The following is a 22,880-nucleotide window of genomic DNA, read 5'->3' as shown; positions in this document are numbered from 1 at the left end:
GTAAGGAAGTTCGATAAGTCCGAAGTATTTCTTTTGAATTTGACATGCCGGTTTACCATGCATTGAAAAATAAGATATCCGAGATATGGATGGGTATTTCGACCAAACACCAGAGGGCCAATTTTACATACCAAACCCAGAGATAAAGGAGCAACGTATGTCCAACTGTTTAGTCACCTAGTTTTGACATTTTTGATTTTAAGCGGGCCCCAAATGTGGTTTTTCAGTTGCCATAGTACAGAACTTGGTTACCGATAATATACCGGATATTTCATGTGATATCTACCACAGTGGCATGTTCGAAATTGATATTCAAGGAAAATGGTGATGAATATTGATGAACACTGATGGATTCAAACAAAACCTATATACGTATATATATTATATATATACTCAGAATTTAATACTTACTACTGCGAGCTGATTATATACAATTACATGAAATGAAATACAGAATACACATATCGTAAATAACAGCTACAAGCAGATGTAAAATAAATTTATTATCCCCTTAAAGCCGAACACACACGGGCATCGTTCTATTATCCAGGGGCAGGCCAAATCGTGACTTAGAATCCAATCCTTAATTCAGATTAATTCGGCCAATCCTTAATTCAGATTTATTCGGAAACTAGACCCGAGGCACTGGGCGAAACTGGTAAATGCCCAATTTACGAAGGCCATGTGTGTTGAGCAAGAAGTAACAGTCGGCTATAAGCATAAACATTGTGTTAAGTAGATTTTGTACATAAGCCTGTGTAATACTGACCGAATGATTTGAAGGGAGGTTTTGAGGATTTGAAGCGGACCAGGCTCGAACCAAATTTTAGCACGGGTCAAATCATTGTGTGTGAATTGTTACCAGGTTCCAGAAATGACCCACTTTGCTTTGTTTAAACATTGTTTAGTATCGAGTGAGTGGTTTACATGTGAACGCGCTTTCTAATTAGGTACAGCCAAATTTGACTCGGGCCAAATCGTCTCCGTGTGATTGCTGCTTATATCTACTGCCAGTATATATAGCCATTATAGCCGAACATTTTCTTTACAGATTGTAAAGAGGTTGGAAGCATAATATATACATTTAAAAAGAAGAGTGACCAGTGAAATACACGTTAGCTACTATGCCAATAGACTTTCTATTCTAGCTACTTATTAGAAATATAGATTCAGAGTTTGCAAATGAACTAACTACGTGTATACCGGGAATCTAATGTTCACTACGGTGGGTAGGTTGGTAGGTAGCATAAACTAAAAACGTGAGGAAGCGATGGACTACAAAAGAAGTGGACCCAGCTTAATACATTGCCTCCGATCGAATCAAGAAGATGGCAATATTCTGGACCAACTTCTTATATAGATATATACATATGACGTAACAGAGAATATTTTGCCATGCTTAAGAAACTCTGTCTCACCCTTGTTGTACGTTGGATCTTTGGTACTGAAAAAAGAAAGCCACATTATAATAACCTCAATTCCAAGTATATATATAAGCTATAAACCACAACCATCTTTCAAATCATATGGCTCGGTTAAAACTTTAGATAATCAATAATTCTCCGTATCCAGACATTATGAATCATAACAAATTCCACCTTATCTATCTAAATTGGAATACAATTGGAACCTCGTTATAATGAACTTGTTCCAATAATTCATCAAGAAGAATTTCAACCCATTTCTTGATTGAAAATTTGATTTCATACCAATAATTGGTTTGTTCTCTGAAGTTTGTCGTAACGAGGTTCCACTGCACATGGATATCTTAACGTAACTGATAATTTCTTAATACCATACGTAACATCAAACAACCATCAAATAGAAACGAACTTACTTCCTAGGAGACATGGTGCTAGCTGATAGTTTGACTACCACAGACACGTCTACCGGTAGGCTTATATATAAGTGGGTAGCAAAAATAGTTCAAATGCGGAATTCGACAATAGTTTTGCCAACAGAGTGGAACGAATGGCAGATTCGGAATGTTCTGTACAGTCCTGGTCTGTCGAGCTTTCCGAACTGCTAAGCAATGACCGAATAAGAACACGCATTGAAGTCATAATTGAAACGGAAATAAAGATCACCGGGAGGGAACTAAATTATGTCAGGTACACGCGTCCTGCCATTATGATTAACAAAGCTAATAGATACCAAGTCATTCTGTTCTAATCTAATTAATGTTGAAGATGATGCTATCATAATTTGGTCACACAAATAAGAAATCTTTAGAAAAATATATTCTCAATGAAATACACGACCCAGTTCTTAAGATTTGACACAAAGAGTTAACTCATTAAAAATGAACTAATTTTAACCCAGAGTTAACTGTAACTCACAACTGTGGAACTGGATCCTGTTGACAAGCATTAGACTCCTACTCGAATTAATTGGGATCATTGGTATTTTGACTGGAAATGAATAATTTTTCTTAGAGGAGTCTACCGTAGTTTGCATCAATTTGACATGACTTTTTTTTCGACGACATTCATATCGCATTCGAAACCCTGGATTTTGATTGCGAACATTTTCCACAGAAAAAGTGAACCTCGCGAGGATTTTAATGATTGTGTATACATATATGAAATTCAATTATAAGACTCCCTCTGAGGAGTACGAAAAACGTAATTAAATGAACAGCGCATATAGTAATGATATGACATGCATTTGATGACCTGAAAGGCAAATTCCACACAACAAAACTGAAAAAGATACTGTTCAGGTCTAAGAATATCTGCGAAGTGCTTGCGGTAACAAATTTAGGAAATGCGAAATAAAACGTTCAAATTAATCAGATACAAAGAAGTAAGACCTCCAGTAACACTTAACATACTTCCATTTCGTAGAGAAGCCGTTTTAACCGGGTTTAGAATAAATAACCAGACAAGTAGTACTATATAGGTTAACTATTTATTTGACACACGAGCTTTCGCTACTAATGAATAGAAGCTTCATCAGGTGAATGAGTAATGAAGCTTCTGTACATTAGTAGCGAAAGCTCGTGCGTCAAATAAATAGTTAACCCATATAGTACTACTCGTGCTGCACGAATTAAATCAACATTTTTCAGGCCAAAACAGAAACATCAGGAATAGTTACGCGCTCCGAATAATAACGCATGGACTTCATCCTTCTTCGAAAACACACAAAAAACCTTTTAGTGACACAATAATCTGAGGAGCACCTTTTAAATAAAGCCAGTGCCGGTTTCAGCCGATCGTCCAAAAGCTCCGCGTACGTGCGATAGTCTTCTCCGAGGATCGTCCCGTGTTTTCGACGCCATTTCAAACAGCACAACAAAGATTCCATGATTTAAGGACGGATGGACGAGACACTCAACATAACACTTATTGTCACGTATATGGTTATTACTTGTTATATTCTGGTAGTGCATACAGAAGATAGCCAGCTGCGGGGTATAATATGACCGTGTAACTAGTATCGCGGGTCCGGCGTCTGATTTCATGGAAGCAGCGATCGTCCCACGACTTTTTACCGAATCAATTATTGCCGTGCCCGCTGACGTGCATTTCCGGTCTTATCTGGTTGTATTATAGAAATAGAAGTTTAACAACTTAGGAATAATGCGCTGTTACCTATATTGTAATTGTGTACTGGGAACGATTGCATAAAAGGGGCATTAGGGTATTTCAGGTCCAACTACTTATAGGTTCCTGTGATAACAGAACATTCTACAACAGCAATCATGGACCCTTGAATTTGATATCAAAGTTACGGAGGGGGATTAAATAATTTTTTTTGGGGTAAAATCGAAATTATCATTCAGACAATTCACATACAAATTGTATTAAGTACTGCGCTGAAAATGATCCCATAAAGTATCATGTACATATACGGTGAAACTTCGTTACAATGAACCTCAGGAGGGAACCTGTGAATCTGGTTCGTCATCATGGATATTTCATTATTACAGTTGAACGACGCGAATACGATTCTGTCAAAGACGAAACGCGTTTATCACAATGATTTCCAGCATGTCCCAGCTAAGACGTTTATATCAATCAAGATTTGGATAATATGAAACCCAATAAATACAAACAATTTCACTTTCGCCCACAAGATTCATATGAAAACGAGGTTCCGTCGTATATCAAGTACGAAATTGAATTTTCTGATTTTGATCGAAATTTTCAGTCAGTTGTGTATGTACCACCAGTAGGCTCCGACATGTTCGTCGAATCATCATTTTCATTTTATTAAAATATCAATCCATATACGACACAAATACAACAGCTGCGACGATGTATCTCTTGGGGGTGAATATTAATTATGACATGTGAATAGCGTGTAATGTATATCATATACTCGAAACAAACCACGAATCGACTGAATGAATGATAATAACAGCAATGAAACACACAGAAACATAAGTCATGATGGCCAGCGTTTTTATGTCTTAATTCGAAAACAAGCTACCGAACACAAGAATTGGTGCCTAATCGAGAAAAAAGTAGCAGCAGCTAATAGACAGCAGACCCTGTTAGCCCAGGAGTTGATAGCCTCTGATTATCACGTGCCCCTTACTATATACAGTCAAGTTCACTTAATTCCGAATTATTCGTATAATCATTTATTAAATTCTTTGCAGTCTGTATCAATTTATGTTCATTCTGCTAATAAAAATTTCATTTAATTTGTAAAGAAATAATTTGTATTTTCGCTTATAATTGTTTACTATCTATCAGTCCCTTTACGCTAAGAGTACGGTAATTCTGTCACTTAATTGGTATCTGTAGAAAAAAATTTCTATGCTAATCCGCATAAATCGGTGAAAAGCAATGGCCATCCAATATTCATTGGTGTTCCTTTATGTACAATTTCCATAGAACATGTAGATAATGCGATTCCAAAATGATAATTTAATACGTGTATTCATTTAAGCTGGAATTCATTGCCAGGTAAGCAGATCTGGCAATCCCATACATATTCTAAATCTAATAAAATGTAGCATTCAGATATTTCATAATACACTTAATTCGCAAAACAACATTGTCCCCTAGCGCTATACGACCTAAACAAACCTGACTGCATCACAAAGTTTCCTACTCCGATTCATCGTGATAATGACCCATCCCTGCTGCGACTTCACGTACCTACATCCAAGGCAAACAGTACTATATTCATAACAAAATCATTTTTCAAGAAAGTTATCGAAAATATCATGAAATTAATAGAATTGTGAAAGAGTTTGTGAGTACATAAACTTGTAGAGTTGGCTCTTACCGAGTAGAGTTCAAGTGATTGGAAATTGAAACTCACAAAAAGATCAAATCTACATAACACACAAGTGTGGAACTTGGTCCAGGGATTAGTTTCATAAAAGGGATTAAATCTTGAATTGATTTGAAGTGAATTGAATCACTGAAACTGGACCCAGGCCAGAATTTTAGCAAAGTTACGTTCAGCTGAAATTGAAAATACAGCCCTGGGTTCAGTTTCACATAAGAGAGTTAAGTCGAATTCTCAGTTTAGTGCCTAATGGTTACTCGATATCTTCAATATCTACAAGTATGGAAAAACATAACCATTTCAAACAGCTTAAACTCTCTCATGATGAAACAGGAAACACACAGGGGCACTGATTCATTGAAATCAATTGACACAAAGTGGTTGATACGTAAAGCAATGATTCGCGGGATGTACAGAACACAAAAGGGTTGACCATGTATTACCCATAGAATGAATCATTCAAAGGTCGCACTGCTAAATTAAACATTGACCCATAACGTCTATAAAAGACAAAATAAACACCGAATAAAACAACATGAATTCAACTACAGTAAAATGACATTCTAAAATACGACATGACTCAGATCCATATTTGCAAGTTACACCAAGATCCAGTTGGTCGTAAATTTGATTCGAAATAAGTTCATTTTGAAATATTAAACGTTCAGTCGTCGAATAAAACACTCTAATCGGTGTCAACTGTAGATAAATTGAAAAATTCCAACATAAGGATTTTTATCCGATAGAATTTATTGAAATGAAACCGCAATATTTCAGCTGTTGACTATAACAGCCATCATCAGGTAGAATGACCAAAAATGGATAAGAACAGCATATAAACTCACAGTACGTTATTATTGCTTTATAATTAGTTCTGTTTACTTTAGTTATTGACACACAGCTTCTGCTAATTTACTGTGAGTTTATATGCTTTTCTTTTCTGGTTCTGGTCGTACTTAAGACTTAAGTCTCGACTATGGAAGCGGCCCCCTGAGCCAGTTCCACAGTTATTGGTTCAAACATTGAAAATGACCTTATTATAAACTCAAACTTCCTCACAATAGTCGAACTGGATCCAGGGTCCTGGGGTTGATTTCATGAACATTTTCTCACATTTAGATTGCTTCAATGTTTTTACTATAGGCTACTGTATGCATACAAACAGTTGGTAAAAAATGAAATCTCCACTTCATTTGGATTTGAACATTTTGATTAAATGTTTACCTACAACCGTAAACTGGCTCCAGGATAACTTATAATTTGAAAATTAAAAATAAAATTCTACCCCAGTATGTTGAATAATGGGCATTCTGCTGTAGTGCATCTACACCGCGGTGCAGTGTATCATTATTGGCTAATATTTCACTATGTTTGACAGGTGCTGCCATCTTTCAAAGGAGATAAAAACTAATTACTTATAAGATCAATACACTGCGATACAGTGTACTAGCAAACCACATCGCAGATTTATACATCGCACTGCGGTGTAGACACACTGAGAGGATTAAGGGCTAGTTCGCTATAAACGTTAACCTCTCCACAACGTAAGCATTACTAGAAAGTCGGTTTAAGCATTCCTATGCTATATTATCGTGTGTCGTTACTAACCTTGGCGAGTGTCCGTTCTGATCGCTGGGCGATGCGGTCGTGGACGCTCGTTTACTCGGCGTGGAAGAACTGCGCGGTGAACTTTTCGATGACGGAGACGGCGACGAGGAATGACGTAGATTATTGGTCGGGATCGAGTCCGACGACACAGCTCGCCGAGTCGCCGATACCGGCGAATTCGCGTGCGACGGTTTTCGAGAGACCGCGGTGGTTTTGACCGGCGATTTCGCTGGTAATAAGTTGTTTTGCTGTTGCACTGAAATATCGAACAGGATTACGATGAAGGATCATTTGTTTTTCATATTATCATAGACGATAGAACCAAGCGAACACATTCTACTAGGTACGTATCCTTAAGGAGTCTATTAGGGAAAAGCTTTTTAAAGATTAATTCATCAGAAAGAAAAAATCATGAACATCCACAGGACCTCGTAAAAGTGCCAATGAAGTTTTCCCTAATTCATATGTAGTTTAACCCTAGGATTATATTTCAACTAGACACCAGAACTTGGTCCAGCACACAGGGTACAGGAAATAACAGCTCTTATTTGCCTAGAATTGCAGATGGTGACCAAAATTTCTGCTTCCATATTCATATTTCATACTTACATCTTAACATCACTAATATTAAAAAGAGTGACAGGGGATGGTTACACAAACCCAACATACGACGAGGATCGGCATCATTATGTTACAACAAATGATACAAATTATATTTAGTCGAACTTCAGATCTTTAGATATGAGCCCAGGGGCATTTCACAGAATGACTTCTTAAAGTTTATTCATGTTCTCAGAAGTAGTTTCTAATGGTCACTGCACACTAGGAAATTTCTTGACATGATGTAGGTGACTTTCTGTTGTGAGCGACAAATTCATTCTTACCGTTCATGACCCAAAATCACCCAGTGCACAGCAGGCTTATTGAACAACGCATTACCGGGTACTTATACCATGGGGCCTAGTTTCACAAAATGTTTTAAACATTTCTTGACCTGCTTAAGTTTATATTGTTATGTTGTTTCTCAAGTCTACTATTGAACTGAAACAATTTGATGACATTTTTAGAATGTAACTTTTTGTGAAACTAAGCCTACAAAAGCATCCGTTAGAGGTTAATCATAATGAGTAAACACCAAATGTATGCTGAAAATAAGTCGCTTAAGCATACACATTACTTTGCAGAGCATTTTTTCATGGCTGCACCTGTAAGTCATACATTCACCATAAAAAGATAACGGAACTAAAAATTTTCTTTTTTTCAGGTATTTCTGATTAGTCAGTAATGCCTGTAATAGACACGGCGATAGAAATTAGGCAAAAAAACAAAATAACGAATGACCATAACAATAATCTTGTTAAGTCTTCCACTGTAAAATAAAAGATATTCAAGCTTTTCCAAGTCAGATTTATAGCATTTTAAATGCGAGTCATTGAATTGAGATTTATAGACTCATATAACCCCCGAATCTCCAGTGCTTGTGCGCAAAGTGTTCTGAAATAAGAGCATTTTTTAAACCTCATCATAAGATAGATAGTCGATAAAAATTTAAAGATTCATATATACACGTCGTATTATAGGCTAAAAATAAAAGTTTATCAGGTCACCGAACTTTAAGGAGCGATAGATTCCCAACTTGCCGAGGATGGAGATACTTACCACCTTTTCGTTCGGGCTTATCTTTGATTTCCGGTTTAACAATGTCCTCGTAAGGTCGAGGCTCTCTTTTCGGGTATATAAGGCCCCTGTCTCCCAATTCCGAAATTGTTTGCGGCTGCTTGTCAGGATAGCCTATCCGATCGCGATTGTAGTAATTAGGCTTTTCGTATCGGCGATCCTCCGAACTTCCACGTCTGCTGTCTGGATGATCGCGAACATCCGCTTCGGGTACGGACTCCGCTTGGTTTACGTTAGCCATCGAAATCGGTTCTTCCACATCCGGACCGTCATCTCGATATTGGACATCAGACGATGGCATGTACGCCGTGTTATTCAGTTGGGACATCGGATCTTCGACGGTGGCGGGTTTCGCCGGATAAACAGGCTCCGCGATCATATCGTCTTCGGCCCATTGGACGTGTGACGATCTTCTAATCACCGAACGTTGGTCGTTCGTCACCGATTCCGAGTGATCTACATCGCAAGGTGGCGCCGTCTGCTGCCTTGCCAATCGGATTCGACTGTATGGCTCGACTTTGCCGGTGGGAGTCGTATTGACCGTTTTTTGACCGTAAGGTTTGTTTTCCTGAGCTATCTGCGGACTAGTGCGGAATGTAGAGCTGCGTACGTGAATCTTGGAAGGTATGGATTGATCGGTTTTGCTAGCGGGAGACGTTTCTCTATTATCCGTTGTTGGCTCCGGCGACGTCTGATCCTCTTGGTTTTCCGTGCTGCGATGTATCGGTCTTCGACCGCGAATGCTTCGCGGTTTTTCCGGCACGGGCGGCGGCGGCAGTTGCCGGTGCTTGTCCATCTTCGATGAGCTTCTCGCCATCGTCGTTACTTCGTTTCTTTCGAATTTTCTGACCGTCGACGTCACGTTATTCGAGTTATGATGATGATGATGATGATGATGATGATGATGCTGAGCTTTATTCGGTTCAGTCGGAGTCCTCAACGAATTGACGAATTCCGAATCCTCCGCACTGGCTTGATGGCGCAGCAACGAACGATTGTGTTTGTCGCCGCCGTCGATTTCGTCGTCGTCCATTGACCACGACGACTGATTTCGCGAACGTGGACGATATGTACTTTCGTACAGCGGCGGATCCGAGTTCGTTACCGGCGCTTCGGAAACGGTCGCTTCGACGACCGGTTTCACGTCTGCTTCGATCGACGGCTCGTCGTTCGCCATCATTAACGTGGCGAACGTATCGGTGACCTCGTGTTCCAGGTGGTCCGTCGAACTCGCGTAATCCGCCGCTGGTTTCGAGTCATTCGGAATATCGGTCGCCGCTGCATCGTCGCGTTGATTTACGGGTGGGGGAGTAGCGGGACACGACTCGCGGTGATCGTCGTCGCTATCTGACGTAGTCTTACCTTCGTTTTTGTTCGATGGCTGGTATCGCTTGTTGAAGTCGTTCGACGGCCTCCTCACCGCCGCCGGCGAGCGGATCTTCTGCTTGCGGATTTTACTCGCGCAGTTACCGGAAAGCCTTCGCGTCGACGCGCTCTCGAACTTGCGAATTTTCTCCTGTTCGATGCGCTGCGCGGTCACCGGATCGATCTTCTCCGTTCTTCGGCTCAACGCTTCAACCGACTGCGCGCGACTGGGCAGCGTGCTTCCGAACGCGACGTTCGTGTGTTGATGATGCTGATGCGGGGAATTGGGAGATAATTCGGGCGCGTGCGACCATTTACCCGTAGTCGAACTGCGCACCGGCGTCTCGGTCGTTACGCAGTGCGTTTTATGCAACTGTTCACCCCATGATGTATGGATCTTGTACCGCTCGGACGTCGACAAGGACGTGCGGGATTTTTCGGCGGATTTATTCGCGCCGGCGTGCAGGCTAGATAAACTACGACTTTTCGACTTCGATAAAGCGCTTTTGTTGTTAGCGGTGTACAAACTTGGGGAGACTTTTCCCCCGTGGCAAGGACAGGGACAATTACCTTTAGCGCTTTCCAGCGAGGACAACCTCCTGATGACGTCCGATAGCGCGCTTTTCAGACACACTATTTCGTCTTCCTGTTTTTCGACCCGTTTCTCGAGTCCCGTCACCCGATCACGAACTTCTTCATTTTCGTGTGATATCAGGCCATCTGAAAGTAAACGAAGATATCAATCGACTCGAAGCTGACGCCGAGTAATTCCAGGGCAGATCCGGAGCCTTTCGTCATCTTTGATAAGACATCGTAGACCTAGGGTCCGAGAAAATTACGTGAAACAAAGCAGTTTAAAGCGTTTCAACCGTTTCTCAAATTCAGGTGGTGGTAGGAAGGCAACTCTAAAAACTCTGCGGTGGAAATTTTGAAGGGCACCAAAACTTCCACGTTTGAAAATATACTAATATACGCACCCCTTGGATCTATCCCAGAAGTATATATCATAGTTAACTTTAAATATCAAAGAGAATCTTGAAATAAATGCATGTGCAAAAGAATGCGTAAATTGAACGTAACTGAAGTACATAAATGAAACTAGGGCCCAATTAGACGCCAGTTTCACAGTTCTGGTTTGAATAAATTTTGGGCCAAAATGAAATTCTAAATCAGATGATTCAACTCAAATAAGTGAATACTCAACTCAGAACTGCGGAACCAAGCTTTAGATATCATCAAAAATACACGAAGGCAAATGCATTTTTGATTCTACCACAGCTATCTAAAATCTAAAAAGCTGAAAACAGGTGCATTCGTATTCAACAAAGATACGTAAGTGAGTTTGCATTTTTGATACTAATCTACGTCTAAGATTCTAATAAAAGCTTAGAATATACAGCTAGGTGCATGTGGATGTATTACTTAGATCTGCATATCAAGTTAAAAACAAACACATTCGCTTTGCATCATCTACAAGCTCAAAACAAGTGCACTCGGATATTATATAAGATTCAATTTGTTACTGGGGTATTCACAAATTTGCATAATCATGCTAACACGTGCAGAAATAGCAATACATGAAAAAGAAATATTATTGTTGAATAGTCGAACTTGCTTAAAGTCGTTATAGCTGGGCTCTTCGTTATGTTGACCACTGACGATTTAAACTTAGTAGATCGAATTTGAAATACAAATTGGGATACAAAAAATTTGTGATGATTTTAAGTAACGGGACGACTTAATCCAGTTTGTATACCGGTAAATCTAAATGCGATGCATCTACGTATTAGACCAGGCTGGGTCTCATGCAAAAGCACCTCTGCGTCCGGAGCAGAAGTCAAAACATGGCGCAGGTTTAAGCGCCCGGCTCTGGATTTCATTGACCCGAAATAAAATAACACTTCTGGAATTCGACTTTGTACAGAGAGATGTACGAATATTTGAAAAAATCAACAATTGAGTCTGGGTAAAGACGTCTTATTTTTACTAAACTAATCTAAAAATCAAACTATGAAGAACTTTTTAGCACTACCCGAATGCCAATGAAATTCACGCTTTTCTTTAGTCTCAGAACGCACCGACCTGAACCCTTGAAGAGGTTTCAATGAATTCTCGACATATAAGTATATCAATTGACACCTCGCATAATCGGTAAATTACTACGCGGGACGGGGCTCTACGGTATATGAACCTTCCAAACAACTCGAGCCGATGGGGCACCCGCCCCGCGCACGAAAATATGTCTTCAACGCGATCTCATTCAACAGCGCGCACTTCGATAATCGGGAATCAAACGGCGCTAATATTCGAAGAGAAAAGAATCTTACCCGTAGGGGAGGTTTCCTCGACGGTATCCTTCGCCACCGGCATTATGAATTGACAATGAAATAACCACTGGCATTAGGCGAAACGATAACGAAGTAAATGCAATATAATTTGCACGCCCAGTGGTAAATTCAACGATGCGTTTTTATTTTTAAATCAATTTCATACTGAATTACATTTCGACGCGCGCGTTTAATTACGCATTGTTTTCGAGAATTTATTGATATTTCCAGAAAAATGGCGGCGGGCATCTCTTCTCTCTCTCTGATCTTCGATAAAGGTTAATTCGCGTGGAGAATCTCTACGCCATGTCATACTACCAATGACGAGATCCTCGCCTATTGCCTACGCCATCCGGGCGGGATTTCATTTCATTTCTATCTCATTTTCCAATATGATTAAATCAAAGTACGGTATATGTATTTCTGATGTTGAATGTTATGTCCTGAAACTTGTAATGAATGGGGTATGAATGTGCATGATTCTGTGTATGCGGGTGACTGAGCCCTTCGGGTCATAAGTTTCTTTTTAACTTCACCAGTCGTCCGGCGTCTTATATTACAATATCCTATATTTACCCATGCTACTTCTTATTGTAATTTAATTTGTCAATAAAATATCAATATCATCGATACTATCATAACTTCTGATAAAAAGTAATTTTTGGCTGATCGTTCAAAGAATGAGCTAATCCCTTGAAACACGGACTCTTAAACGAAAGAGTCCATGCATAAAGCGATTTTAGCAAAATTTCATAGCAAAAGTTCAAAGAATTCATTGAATAGAAAATTCAACCCGTTCAATCCGGGTCACTTTGGATTTTGATCTAATCCGAGTATTATACACGATTGACCGTCCCACACAATAATGTACGCAAAATATGATGTTTAATCCAGATTTGTCTTAAACCGCATTCATTTCATATTCCAAATGATCTACATTAAGCCGGTCCACTGTACTAGGTACGACCAATATGAGCAATTATCCCGACAATAAGATAATTGAGAAAACAATGAGATAATTGCTCGCAGGTACAACGTAAATAACCTACAACAAATTTTGTATGCGTGCAAGCACTGATGATCATGGTCGATGCTAGCATGTACCTAAAACATTGCGGTTTTGTGGTTCCAACTAATTCAACGAAACTACTTTCTAAATTTCTATTGTAGGATCTTCTTACTACAATATATCGTGTTCATTCGCTATTAAAAATCAAGTTATTCCAACGAAAGAGTTAGATGAATTTAATTGCTGATAGCTATTTTTTCAAAAAGTTTCATATATGCTCGTTGCGCGATCCCATAGGCCTAAGTCGAAATGTTTGAAATTTTTCAGTACTATGTGTTTATCTAGAATAGATAATTTCTAGGAAGAAGTTTTATCGTTATCTTACACGTTGCCGGATATTTCTTTTATAGAAAAATATTGCTTGAATGTACAAAAAGATTGCAGAAAAGAATTTGACTACATGCATGCATTAACCCATTTAGCAGTCGCAAATTTCACTATGTAGCGTCCATGTCTTCCCAGATAAATCAGGGGGAATCCTCATTTATTATGATACAAAATAGCTATTTAGATGATTTTCATGTAGTAATCGTGTTATTTTCTAGTAAATAAACAGCGCTTTCATACAAGATTTGATGAGGTGGGCCACCGAAATCATGAACTTTCTTCTATGACGTAGCATCCCATCAGTCCAACCATCATCCCATCTACCTATACCACTCATATCAATTCAAAACTTTTCCACTTCGACAATCATTCTTAAATGTATCATGATTTATGATTTGATCATGAACTTTCGAGCCTTGAATATCATCCTGACTTGCTCGAAAGGTTACTTGCAAAATAGAGTCCGTGGCAAAGTTGTATTGTTAGTTAGCGTCTCGCATTATTTTTCACTCAAAATCTTGGAAAAAATGTAGCAGTAATTCCAAAATTTGGATACAACTGACCGTATGGTACTGTCATGGTCATACCCCAAAAACTCAAAATAGGAAGATGTAGATTTTGGTGTGAAATATTAATGTCATGGATGACTAGCCAGTGGCGTTGGAACCTTTAGCAATCGGCCCAATTGACCGCTGCAATCCAAAATTATGCCCATTAGCTAATGCTTAACCCTTTCAGTGCCGACTTATTAATACCCATTAGTGCTGGAGATAATTTGAAAATTTTGAATAATTCCACCCTAGTGTGTTGAACAAGGGGAATACCACTATAGTGCGTCTACACCGCATCACGAGATAATCACTAATTACATCTCAATACACCACAGTGCGGTGTATTAGCAAAATCCATCACTGATTTATACACTGCACTGCGGTGTAGACACACTGACAGGGTAAAGGGTTCAAATGCCACTGTAACTGTATTTGTCTAGGAGATGAAAAAACAGTCAGGGCAGATTCGGGCGACTTCAGTGCCAATAGGTTAAGTCGATTTAATAAAGGGTTAAACGAAATTTCCAGGGTGGGGTCGACAAAATGAGTCAATGAGCACGTAAAATGACACACAGGTTCAACGCATAGCTAATATTTCGATTAGAAAAAAACAACGTGCAAGTCCTACAAAACGCTCACTTGTGGAAACATATGGCGCCGAGAATTGTTTTACACTGAATTTCAGTTCATGTTTCATTAATGCGTATCGCGACGAAGCCAAATCTCGGTAAGCCTCCTCGGTTGAAAAAGCAGGCGTATTCAAAAATCGATGCGCACGGTACTTATCCCCGGGTATCATTGCGTTTGATAGCGTTTTATTTGTAATAGAAAACGACAAGCAGTTTCCAATCGCGTAAACGCCGCAATAAGCAACAACCCTACAGTAAGTTAACAGAGAACTTGTTCAGTTACTTGTTCAGTAATTACTGCCCGTAGATATCCAAGAGTGACAAAAATCTCTCTCTGATTTCCAAGCTATTTCCGAACTACGACAAGAGAACACTGATCTATCAAAGAGTGAATTAATCCTGGTAGTAACTGTCTTGTCCTCATATGCAAGTTTCAACCCACGACCACTTGCCCTCCATGACCTAGCATCCCCCAGTCAATGACCCTAACCAGGGTAATAGGAGATATGAATTCACGTTTTCACGTAAAAAAAATGAAGAAATTCATAATTTCGCGGCCATATCTTGGATAATTTGTTTAATTCATGCGTTTGATTCATAAAGATTTTTCATTTCTATGAACAAACGCTGCATTGAAGTTGTAACAACCAAACATGGTATTAAAAACCATTACACACATAGGCAAATGAATTTCTATTACGTCCTCACTTGCCATATGTCAATAAACCATTCGATTTTGAGCAAATGAAGCTCGAATCCCCGTTTCGGGATTTGTTGCTCGCCTAGAAATTCATAATTCATAGAAAATTTGCTAAAGAGATTCAACAAATAACAAGCCTATTTTTGTCAAGTTTACGTTCAAAAGATTTTTCTTAGATTTCACGAAACCACGCATGAAATTCGTCAAATCAAAAGTTCACGAAAATCCTTATATTATCCCCCAGTATTACCACTAGTCCCAAGCACTCTTCTATAACGTAGCATCCCATCAGTTCAACCATCATCCCATCTGCCCATACCACTCATATCAATTCAAAACTTTTCCACTTCGATAATCATGCTTAAATATATCATGATCTATGATTTTATGGTTTCGATACGATCGCGATTACCACAACGATACCTCTTGGAGAAATATCATTTATCCAGGCGATATATTGTACCGGCATAATCAACCCAAAAACTTCTGAAAAATCGTCCGAAAAACCAACCTCCACCGACGAACAGGGGCCAGTTGCTCAAAGGTTGTTTAGAGTTAACCAGTGGATTGTTGACATAGTGACAATTAAAAGTTCATTGTTACTATGGTATTTATCCACTGGTTATCTTTAACCAACTTTTGAGCAACTGGGCCCTGGACTTGAAGTGTACAAGATAATCCAAAGGGAAAGACTGCCACCGGGAGTTAATGACGGGATTTCCGCAAAACTGCTCATTTTTATACTTAGATAACGAAAACGATAGAGTGATGGATGAATAGGATCAAAAACACTACAAACGAATGAAACACTAACCTTCGTTTTTGCATTGGACAGCGTCCATTGTGCTCGAATCGGCGATACCATCAGCCATTTAGAAATCTATACAGCCATAGAACGAGAATTCTGCGTGAATAGGGCGGTAGTGGTGGTGAAACGGTGCGGTTCAGGTAGGTATATCAGATCGGTATGTTAAGTGGAAAAAGTTACAATTACACCTTAGCTATGTTGCCGAATGATCCAGATGCGTGTATATAAGTGAAATAAACACTAAACACAGAGGGGCGAAAAGAGATAAAATCTAAATATACTCTATAACGAATATATATATATATATAAACGAAAAGCTATCGATAGCCCTTCTAAATGACTTTTAACGAAACCGATATTGTGAATCAGAAAAATTGAACCATTTAAAGAAAAACGCGGCAAAAATTACTTACTGATCGTTAAAAAGTTTGTTCACACGAGAGAAAAATGCGATCGTCGTAACATAACCCCGCCCGTCAGAGCGTAGAGCAATCTGACTACTACGCAGGACAGTCACCGCATTGAGCTGCCTATTATGCATTCATATAAACATGTATTAATAATCATACGAGCTGCCTCGAACGCAGAAATCCCCGGGCAAACGCTGTTCAGTTACTGATGTTTGCTACGACGACTGCAATGACAACTGCAACAACGACGACGACGACACATGTTTAGATACAAATATGATCGCTGGTTTTACTTAGGTTTTAATGAGCCGGGCACAGATGTACCGCGCGGTATTCTGACAAACGAATATTCTTTAAAGCTGTCTATCTGATCGATACAGCGTCGCGCTAGACTCATTCGCTGGTCTCGTGCGCACGGACTTTCTTTTCGGTATTCGCAAATGAATTCAAATACGAATTAACCCCGGTACATATACGCAGGAGATACAAAGCAAGATGCGTTGGCATCGAAGCGAGCTTGGTCAGGTGCTAAGTAAAGTCACAGTCAGCCATATTGGTTGACATCATGACCTTGACCTAGTTTGGTCATGTGATAGGTCAGTTAACGTATGAAATATGAAAGCTCTATCAGGAAGAAATTTGTATTTATTGGAAAAAACATAGCCATAAAATGGCAAGTTAACTATCTCATAAAAAAACTAAAAATCGCATGGCAATCATAAACAGGATTCAGAATTTCATGGAAATACGATATAGCGTCTAATGTTTCGGATATCATGAGCATTTAACTGTGTATACGGTTACAAAATGTTATGTATCAATTGATCGAATATATATATATAGAACAGCTGCTTCATTTGCAGTGTTCTATCTCCAGTAACATCAGGTGGAACCGTAAAACATTCGATGAACTGTCCAAAACCTGCTACACTACTGCCATCTATTGAAAGTCATAGTTCATCTGACCTTGAAATGATAAGCCTCAGAGGCGACGGACGTAGGCTGGAAGAGAGGGGGTTCAATCCATGTCATATGAAAAGGGAACTACATAGTCGTGGCAGGCGTCCTAGCGAGCGCCTGTCCAACCCCAGAAAATTTGGAAACTCTTGGTACATTTTTATGCCATTTTGTCAATAAGTCATAAATCAATGTCGGGTGGAAAAAGGGTTCTAACCCCCAGAACCCCCTCTGGGTCCGCGCCTTATTAGTTTGATTGAAACTATTATGAGGATTTAGAAACCTCTTCGACCTATCGCGTAACAAATCACTCCATCTTTTGAAATAATATGATTGCATGACCTCTTCTATCAGGTACCCCCCTCAGAGCTCCTGGGTAGATGCCCCACTGTCTGGCAGGGGAAAAAATGCAACTTAGGACAACACAGACTATTGGGCGGAGAGAAGCAAGTAACCATAAGTGACTTGATGATGAGTGTCTAACTTGCCAAACAGAAACTGAAAACTCACTCATCCGGTTTCTCATTAAATGTTAGCAGTACTAGAGTACAATAAAAACCCTCAAATGTCACTCACACTTATAAGCATAGCTATTAATGATAGCTGTTTATCATAACAACATATCATTTCCGATCAAACAAGTAATTAAAACCGCGATATACATGTTTTCACGATCAAACTTCCTGATAACCGATACCGATGATAGCCCCGAAGACTAGACTATCACGAAATCATGTCAATATCTCGTCTCTGCAGCGCTGCTTCAGTAGTCAGACGCACAGTTGATCACACGCCATATACAGACATCATATGAGACACTGAAGAGTGATAAACAAACATGTGTAGCACGAGACGATCTAGCACGCACAATTTTATTAGTCCTCCGGAATGTAATCGAATGCTTTATTGAAGGCCGGTTTGTCGGCTACAGCTTGTTATCATTTTCATGATTTCAGAATTGACTGCCAGTAGACTGAAAATCAACTATTATTGCAGTGCGGCGATGATTTTGCTTGATGACATAGTAGAAAATGTCGGTGAATTAAGGGCTTACTCGACATTTCAAGGGAAGTTAAAGGGTAGTTCAAAAGATAAAGCTAGATACCAGTTACCAGTCATATGGCCCCCTTGGTGGGGGCATTATTGGAGATTCTCTTATCTTACGTTAACCTTGGAACCCAAAAATATAGTGCCCTATATAACATATCATCCCTCAATATGATGAGATATGAGAGAAATGATGTTCCTCATTCAAATTGTTACTATGTGCGAAATGAACCAACTAAAACATAATGAAAGCCCAATTTCGTTAGAACGAAAAAAACAACAACGACAACATATACCATCACATGTCGAAATGGCTTCCGAGTGATAACACAAAAACTCAGTAGATCTCTGCAGGAATCCGTTACCTGTAAACGACGGCGATGAGCCGGACGCTAGATTAGTATCGGTTTGATGGAGAATGATATGGTTATTATTCTGCATTTCGTCGATAGGAAGCAAACAGAAACTAGGCTTCGGATTGTTCGTCGTATTGCCCACCATATCTGCCGTTTCCGCTGCGTCTGCTGTGCTGAACTAGACGACGCGGAATATGTCTGGACTGGCGGTGATGCATGAATAATCAATATACTCTCTCAGTCTCTCGAGGTGACGACAACGAGACAGACAGGTACGCGATTGATTTCAACAATAATTCCAGGTCCAGATTCGATAAAAAGCAAATGCAATTTATAGCAGTTTTCCGACCAATAAATTATGACTGTTGTGCCCAACAAAAAAAACATTTCTTTAAACCAGACTCTACTGTTTACGACACTTCAAAGAATACTCATAGTAATGAAAGAAAGATAGTAACCATATTATGTAGGCAGTAGCCTAATAGCCTATTAAGTTTGATAATATCTCAAACAATTTCGCAAGTTATTCAAAAAAGCTTGTAGCCTATTTGGTTGGCACAACATTAGAGATAACCTAGGCTATGCATCTTCTATGATCCGCAGGCCTATATTTTTTCAACAGTCGACAAAGCTCACTGAAATCCATATATACGACTTAATAGTGGGTTGTTGCCATGGTTATCTACCAAGAGGGAGATCGCTACAGGACAATAAAATCCACAGCTAGACTAATAATATGGTATTTGACGCAGGCACTGTGTAATAGATTCAGTTCCCGGGACAAGAACAATGTCCTTTTAGCTTCAGGCCTCTGTGGATAAAATGAACAGATTTTTGTACGAAAACTATTCTTAAGATAACTGCTACTTCAAAAACACTTCATCTATTGGCAATAAGCGCCGCCTAATATACCTTGAGATCCAGGTTAAGATTTAACGCAGAACAAAACGACGCTTAGGCTGAAAAAATCAATACATTGTTTCTCATTTCTGCTGAGCACAAAAGTTGACCCGGCCAACCGCCTACGTAACCTGTATATTATCTTTTTCTTGATCAGGCTAACCGTAGACCTGGCAGCAATGAACTGATACAAATTTTATTGCAGCTTACAAAATGACTAGGCCGATTAGGAGAAACAAGGTATCATTTTTATTTTAGCCTTTGAACATATGTGCAGAAAGTTACCCAGAGCTTATTGCGCAGTGAGGTATCAATATTTGACTCGTTGCTGCATGAACTATTCAAATATCCAGAAAAAATATTTTTGCGTGAATAAATAAACTATACCCAGCTCCACTGTTCATTTTTTTCCAATGGGACTCTGGGAGTCAAATTTTCTGTATGAAATGGATTGATTTTAACTGCTCCAGAGTCAAATTTAAACAGCAAACGTGGAACTTGGTATAACATTGATAGATTTCTAGGTGCAGTAAATCTACATTGAATTGATATGGAACTGTGTTGCTACCACCATAAGATAAATGCAAGCCAACTACATGTACAGTAACCGGTTACTGAATCTAATGTTTTTAAAATCTCTATTCTAATAAGTCAAACCCAAGACCGGAGTGAGTTGATTAGATGTTATGGGGAAGTTACATAACGCGTCTGTCAAAAAGAATTGAAAACATCTAACATCGTGAAGGAACCGTAGTGATTGAATTCCTTATACCGTTAATGACTCTGTGTCATTATATCATGCACAAATAAATCTCAACGAGATGATAGGTCTAGTAGAGTTTGAATAATCTAAATATCAAAATTTAAATATTTTTTGTAAGATAATACACTTTCCAGCAATAGATGAGATGGTTTCAAATCATAAGACAGGAATCATGCAAAATGGTAAAATGAAAGAAGATTTGTGAAAACAAAATTTACCCATTGATGGGTCAACTTTAATTGCTGGTATTGAATCTTAAGAAAAATACATAAACCAAAAATAAAAGCTAGGCCGATACAAGTGAAGTGACTGAAAGAGTAATTATTTGTGATAAAAGTAAATTACTAGCCCTATGGACTGGTAGGGCTATAGCACTGGGGCCAGTATGACTTAATACGAGTCTTCGGGTTTAAAACCATCCTTGGCTTAAGTCTCAACTGAGCAATTGCGCAATAAGACCAGTCATGACTTAGACCAGTCTAAGACCATCTCAGTTATATAGCCAATCTGACAACTTAAGACCAGTCTTAAGATCTACGATCACTTCTGAGATAATCTCAGCCAAGTACACTAGAATCAGTAGGCCTACTTTACAATGATACAGGGTTAGGCCTCATTTCGATTTCAGTGAAAAGAATTAACACTTAGGCCAGGACTCCAGGAGTCCTATCAATCAGTATCATTTAGGCTACAAATATTCAGATTCACCATGCTCACTCACGGGTGGTACTCATGCTTATTGATCTGCGGTGTCAGGGGTTTGGTATCGTTTTATCTCGACACTTCTTTCTGACACCACTGCTTTCTAATCAAACAGTAACATGTCAGTGCCGCGACTGACTTAGTGCCTCTGACTGGCTGTCAGTGTCAGCATGTCAGAGATGTCAAACTGTCAAGAGAACGCTCTGCGCTCATCATCACGACTAATGCCACCTAATTCTACGAAGTAATCTTAACTTGCAATAGATGCATTTAGTCTACATACCGATGCCATCCATCTCAGTTCTTCTGATCGACAGTAAAAGCTCGAATGAACGATAGTTTTTGTCTAAATTAGCAAAAAAACCCTTTTCTTTCACTTCCTGGTTCCTGTGAAAACGTCATCGATTTCCACTGCATGTAAATAAGCAGTGACTCTACGACAAAGGGTTCGAATCCTATAAATATCTGGTAAATCAATGTAAAGTTCTGAGATAATGTAAGGGTTTTAATATAACTTAAACTTAATATTTTGTTTACTATTTTATATCGAAATTGTTTAATTAGATACCACGGAAAATGCAAACATGATGGGATTCGACCCAATTTGATTTGTGAACCCGCTAGCCTATTTATAATAGGTTCGAATCCCGACGACCCGTAAAATCTTTTCCCTAACAAATCTATCTCAACCACTATCTTATATGCATAAATCGTGTTTTAAACAATAAACTTAGTGATTCGGATCACGGAATTTATTTAAAAATCCATCATTTAATGGTCTATATACGGCAGTCACGATGGGATTCGAACCCTCATTTAATAATATATGAATGTGAGTTAACATCGACATGGAAGCGAATTGGCGGTTAATACAAAAATATTACACGAGGTTTTGTGAGTCGATTGCTGATTAACAAATTCAATCGTTTACAGAGCGTTCCCAACTTAAGTAGTTTAGACCAGGTGCGCTGATGAAGAAAGATAAATGTTCCCCTCTCCCGCAGCTGTGAGGAGAGGCTAAATATTAAACTAAAAATCAAATGACCTTCTTCGACTTCTTCAACTTGTTTTTCTTCACCACAAGTCACCTCACCCACGGCCACGGCCACATCACACACACCACCAACCAACCACCGCCCACGGGGCCTGGACGGCGCCGACGCGCGTGGTGTTGCAATAAACCATTTTACAGTTGCTAGCCGCCATTTTGTTAGGGTACTTTTGTCCCGTATTGTTGGGTCATTTTTTTCTCTTTTTTAAAAACTATCCGTGATGTGTATTGTATCATATTTCATCTGTCCATGGATGGATTTTGACAACTTCAGCAACATTCAAACCGCGTGAATCTCTAGTTTTCAGTTATGTTAAAATCATTTCTCAAATTTACAACAATGCGACATGAGAGCGATATAAAAATCGGTGGTCAGTTTTTGC

The 22,880-nt window shown here is 39.1% G+C and overlaps 1 protein-coding gene across 1 annotated transcript in view; it reads right to left on the bottom strand.

Annotated features, from left to right (window-relative positions):
• The window catches only part of LOC141912360 (echinoderm microtubule-associated protein-like 2), a 34,863-nt gene extending 13,027 nt beyond the window's left edge, over nucleotides 1-21,836 (bottom strand). Inside the window, exons 1-5 of the mRNA XM_074803623.1 lie at nucleotides 21,730-21,836; nucleotides 16,318-16,383; nucleotides 10,471-10,620; nucleotides 6,859-7,114; nucleotides 1,419-1,444 (exon numbers count right to left, since the gene is read on the bottom strand). Of these exons, the coding sequence (XP_074659724.1) occupies nucleotides 1,419-1,444; nucleotides 6,859-7,114; nucleotides 10,471-10,620; nucleotides 16,318-16,375 (490 nt within the window). The 5' untranslated portion in view covers nucleotides 16,376-16,383; nucleotides 21,730-21,836. The remainder of the gene's footprint in view (nucleotides 1-1,418; nucleotides 1,445-6,858; nucleotides 7,115-10,470; nucleotides 10,621-16,317; nucleotides 16,384-21,729) is intronic.
• Nucleotides 21,837-22,880: the final 1,044 nt, after the last annotated feature.

This window comes from Tubulanus polymorphus, chromosome 1 (genome assembly GCF_964204645.1).
Source record: "Tubulanus polymorphus chromosome 1, tnTubPoly1.2, whole genome shotgun sequence".
NCBI lineage: Eukaryota > Metazoa > Nemertea > Palaeonemertea > Tubulaniformes > Tubulanidae > Tubulanus > Tubulanus polymorphus.
Note: the sequence above shows the minus strand (reverse complement) of the source record. Positions and strands in the feature narration are given on the sequence as shown.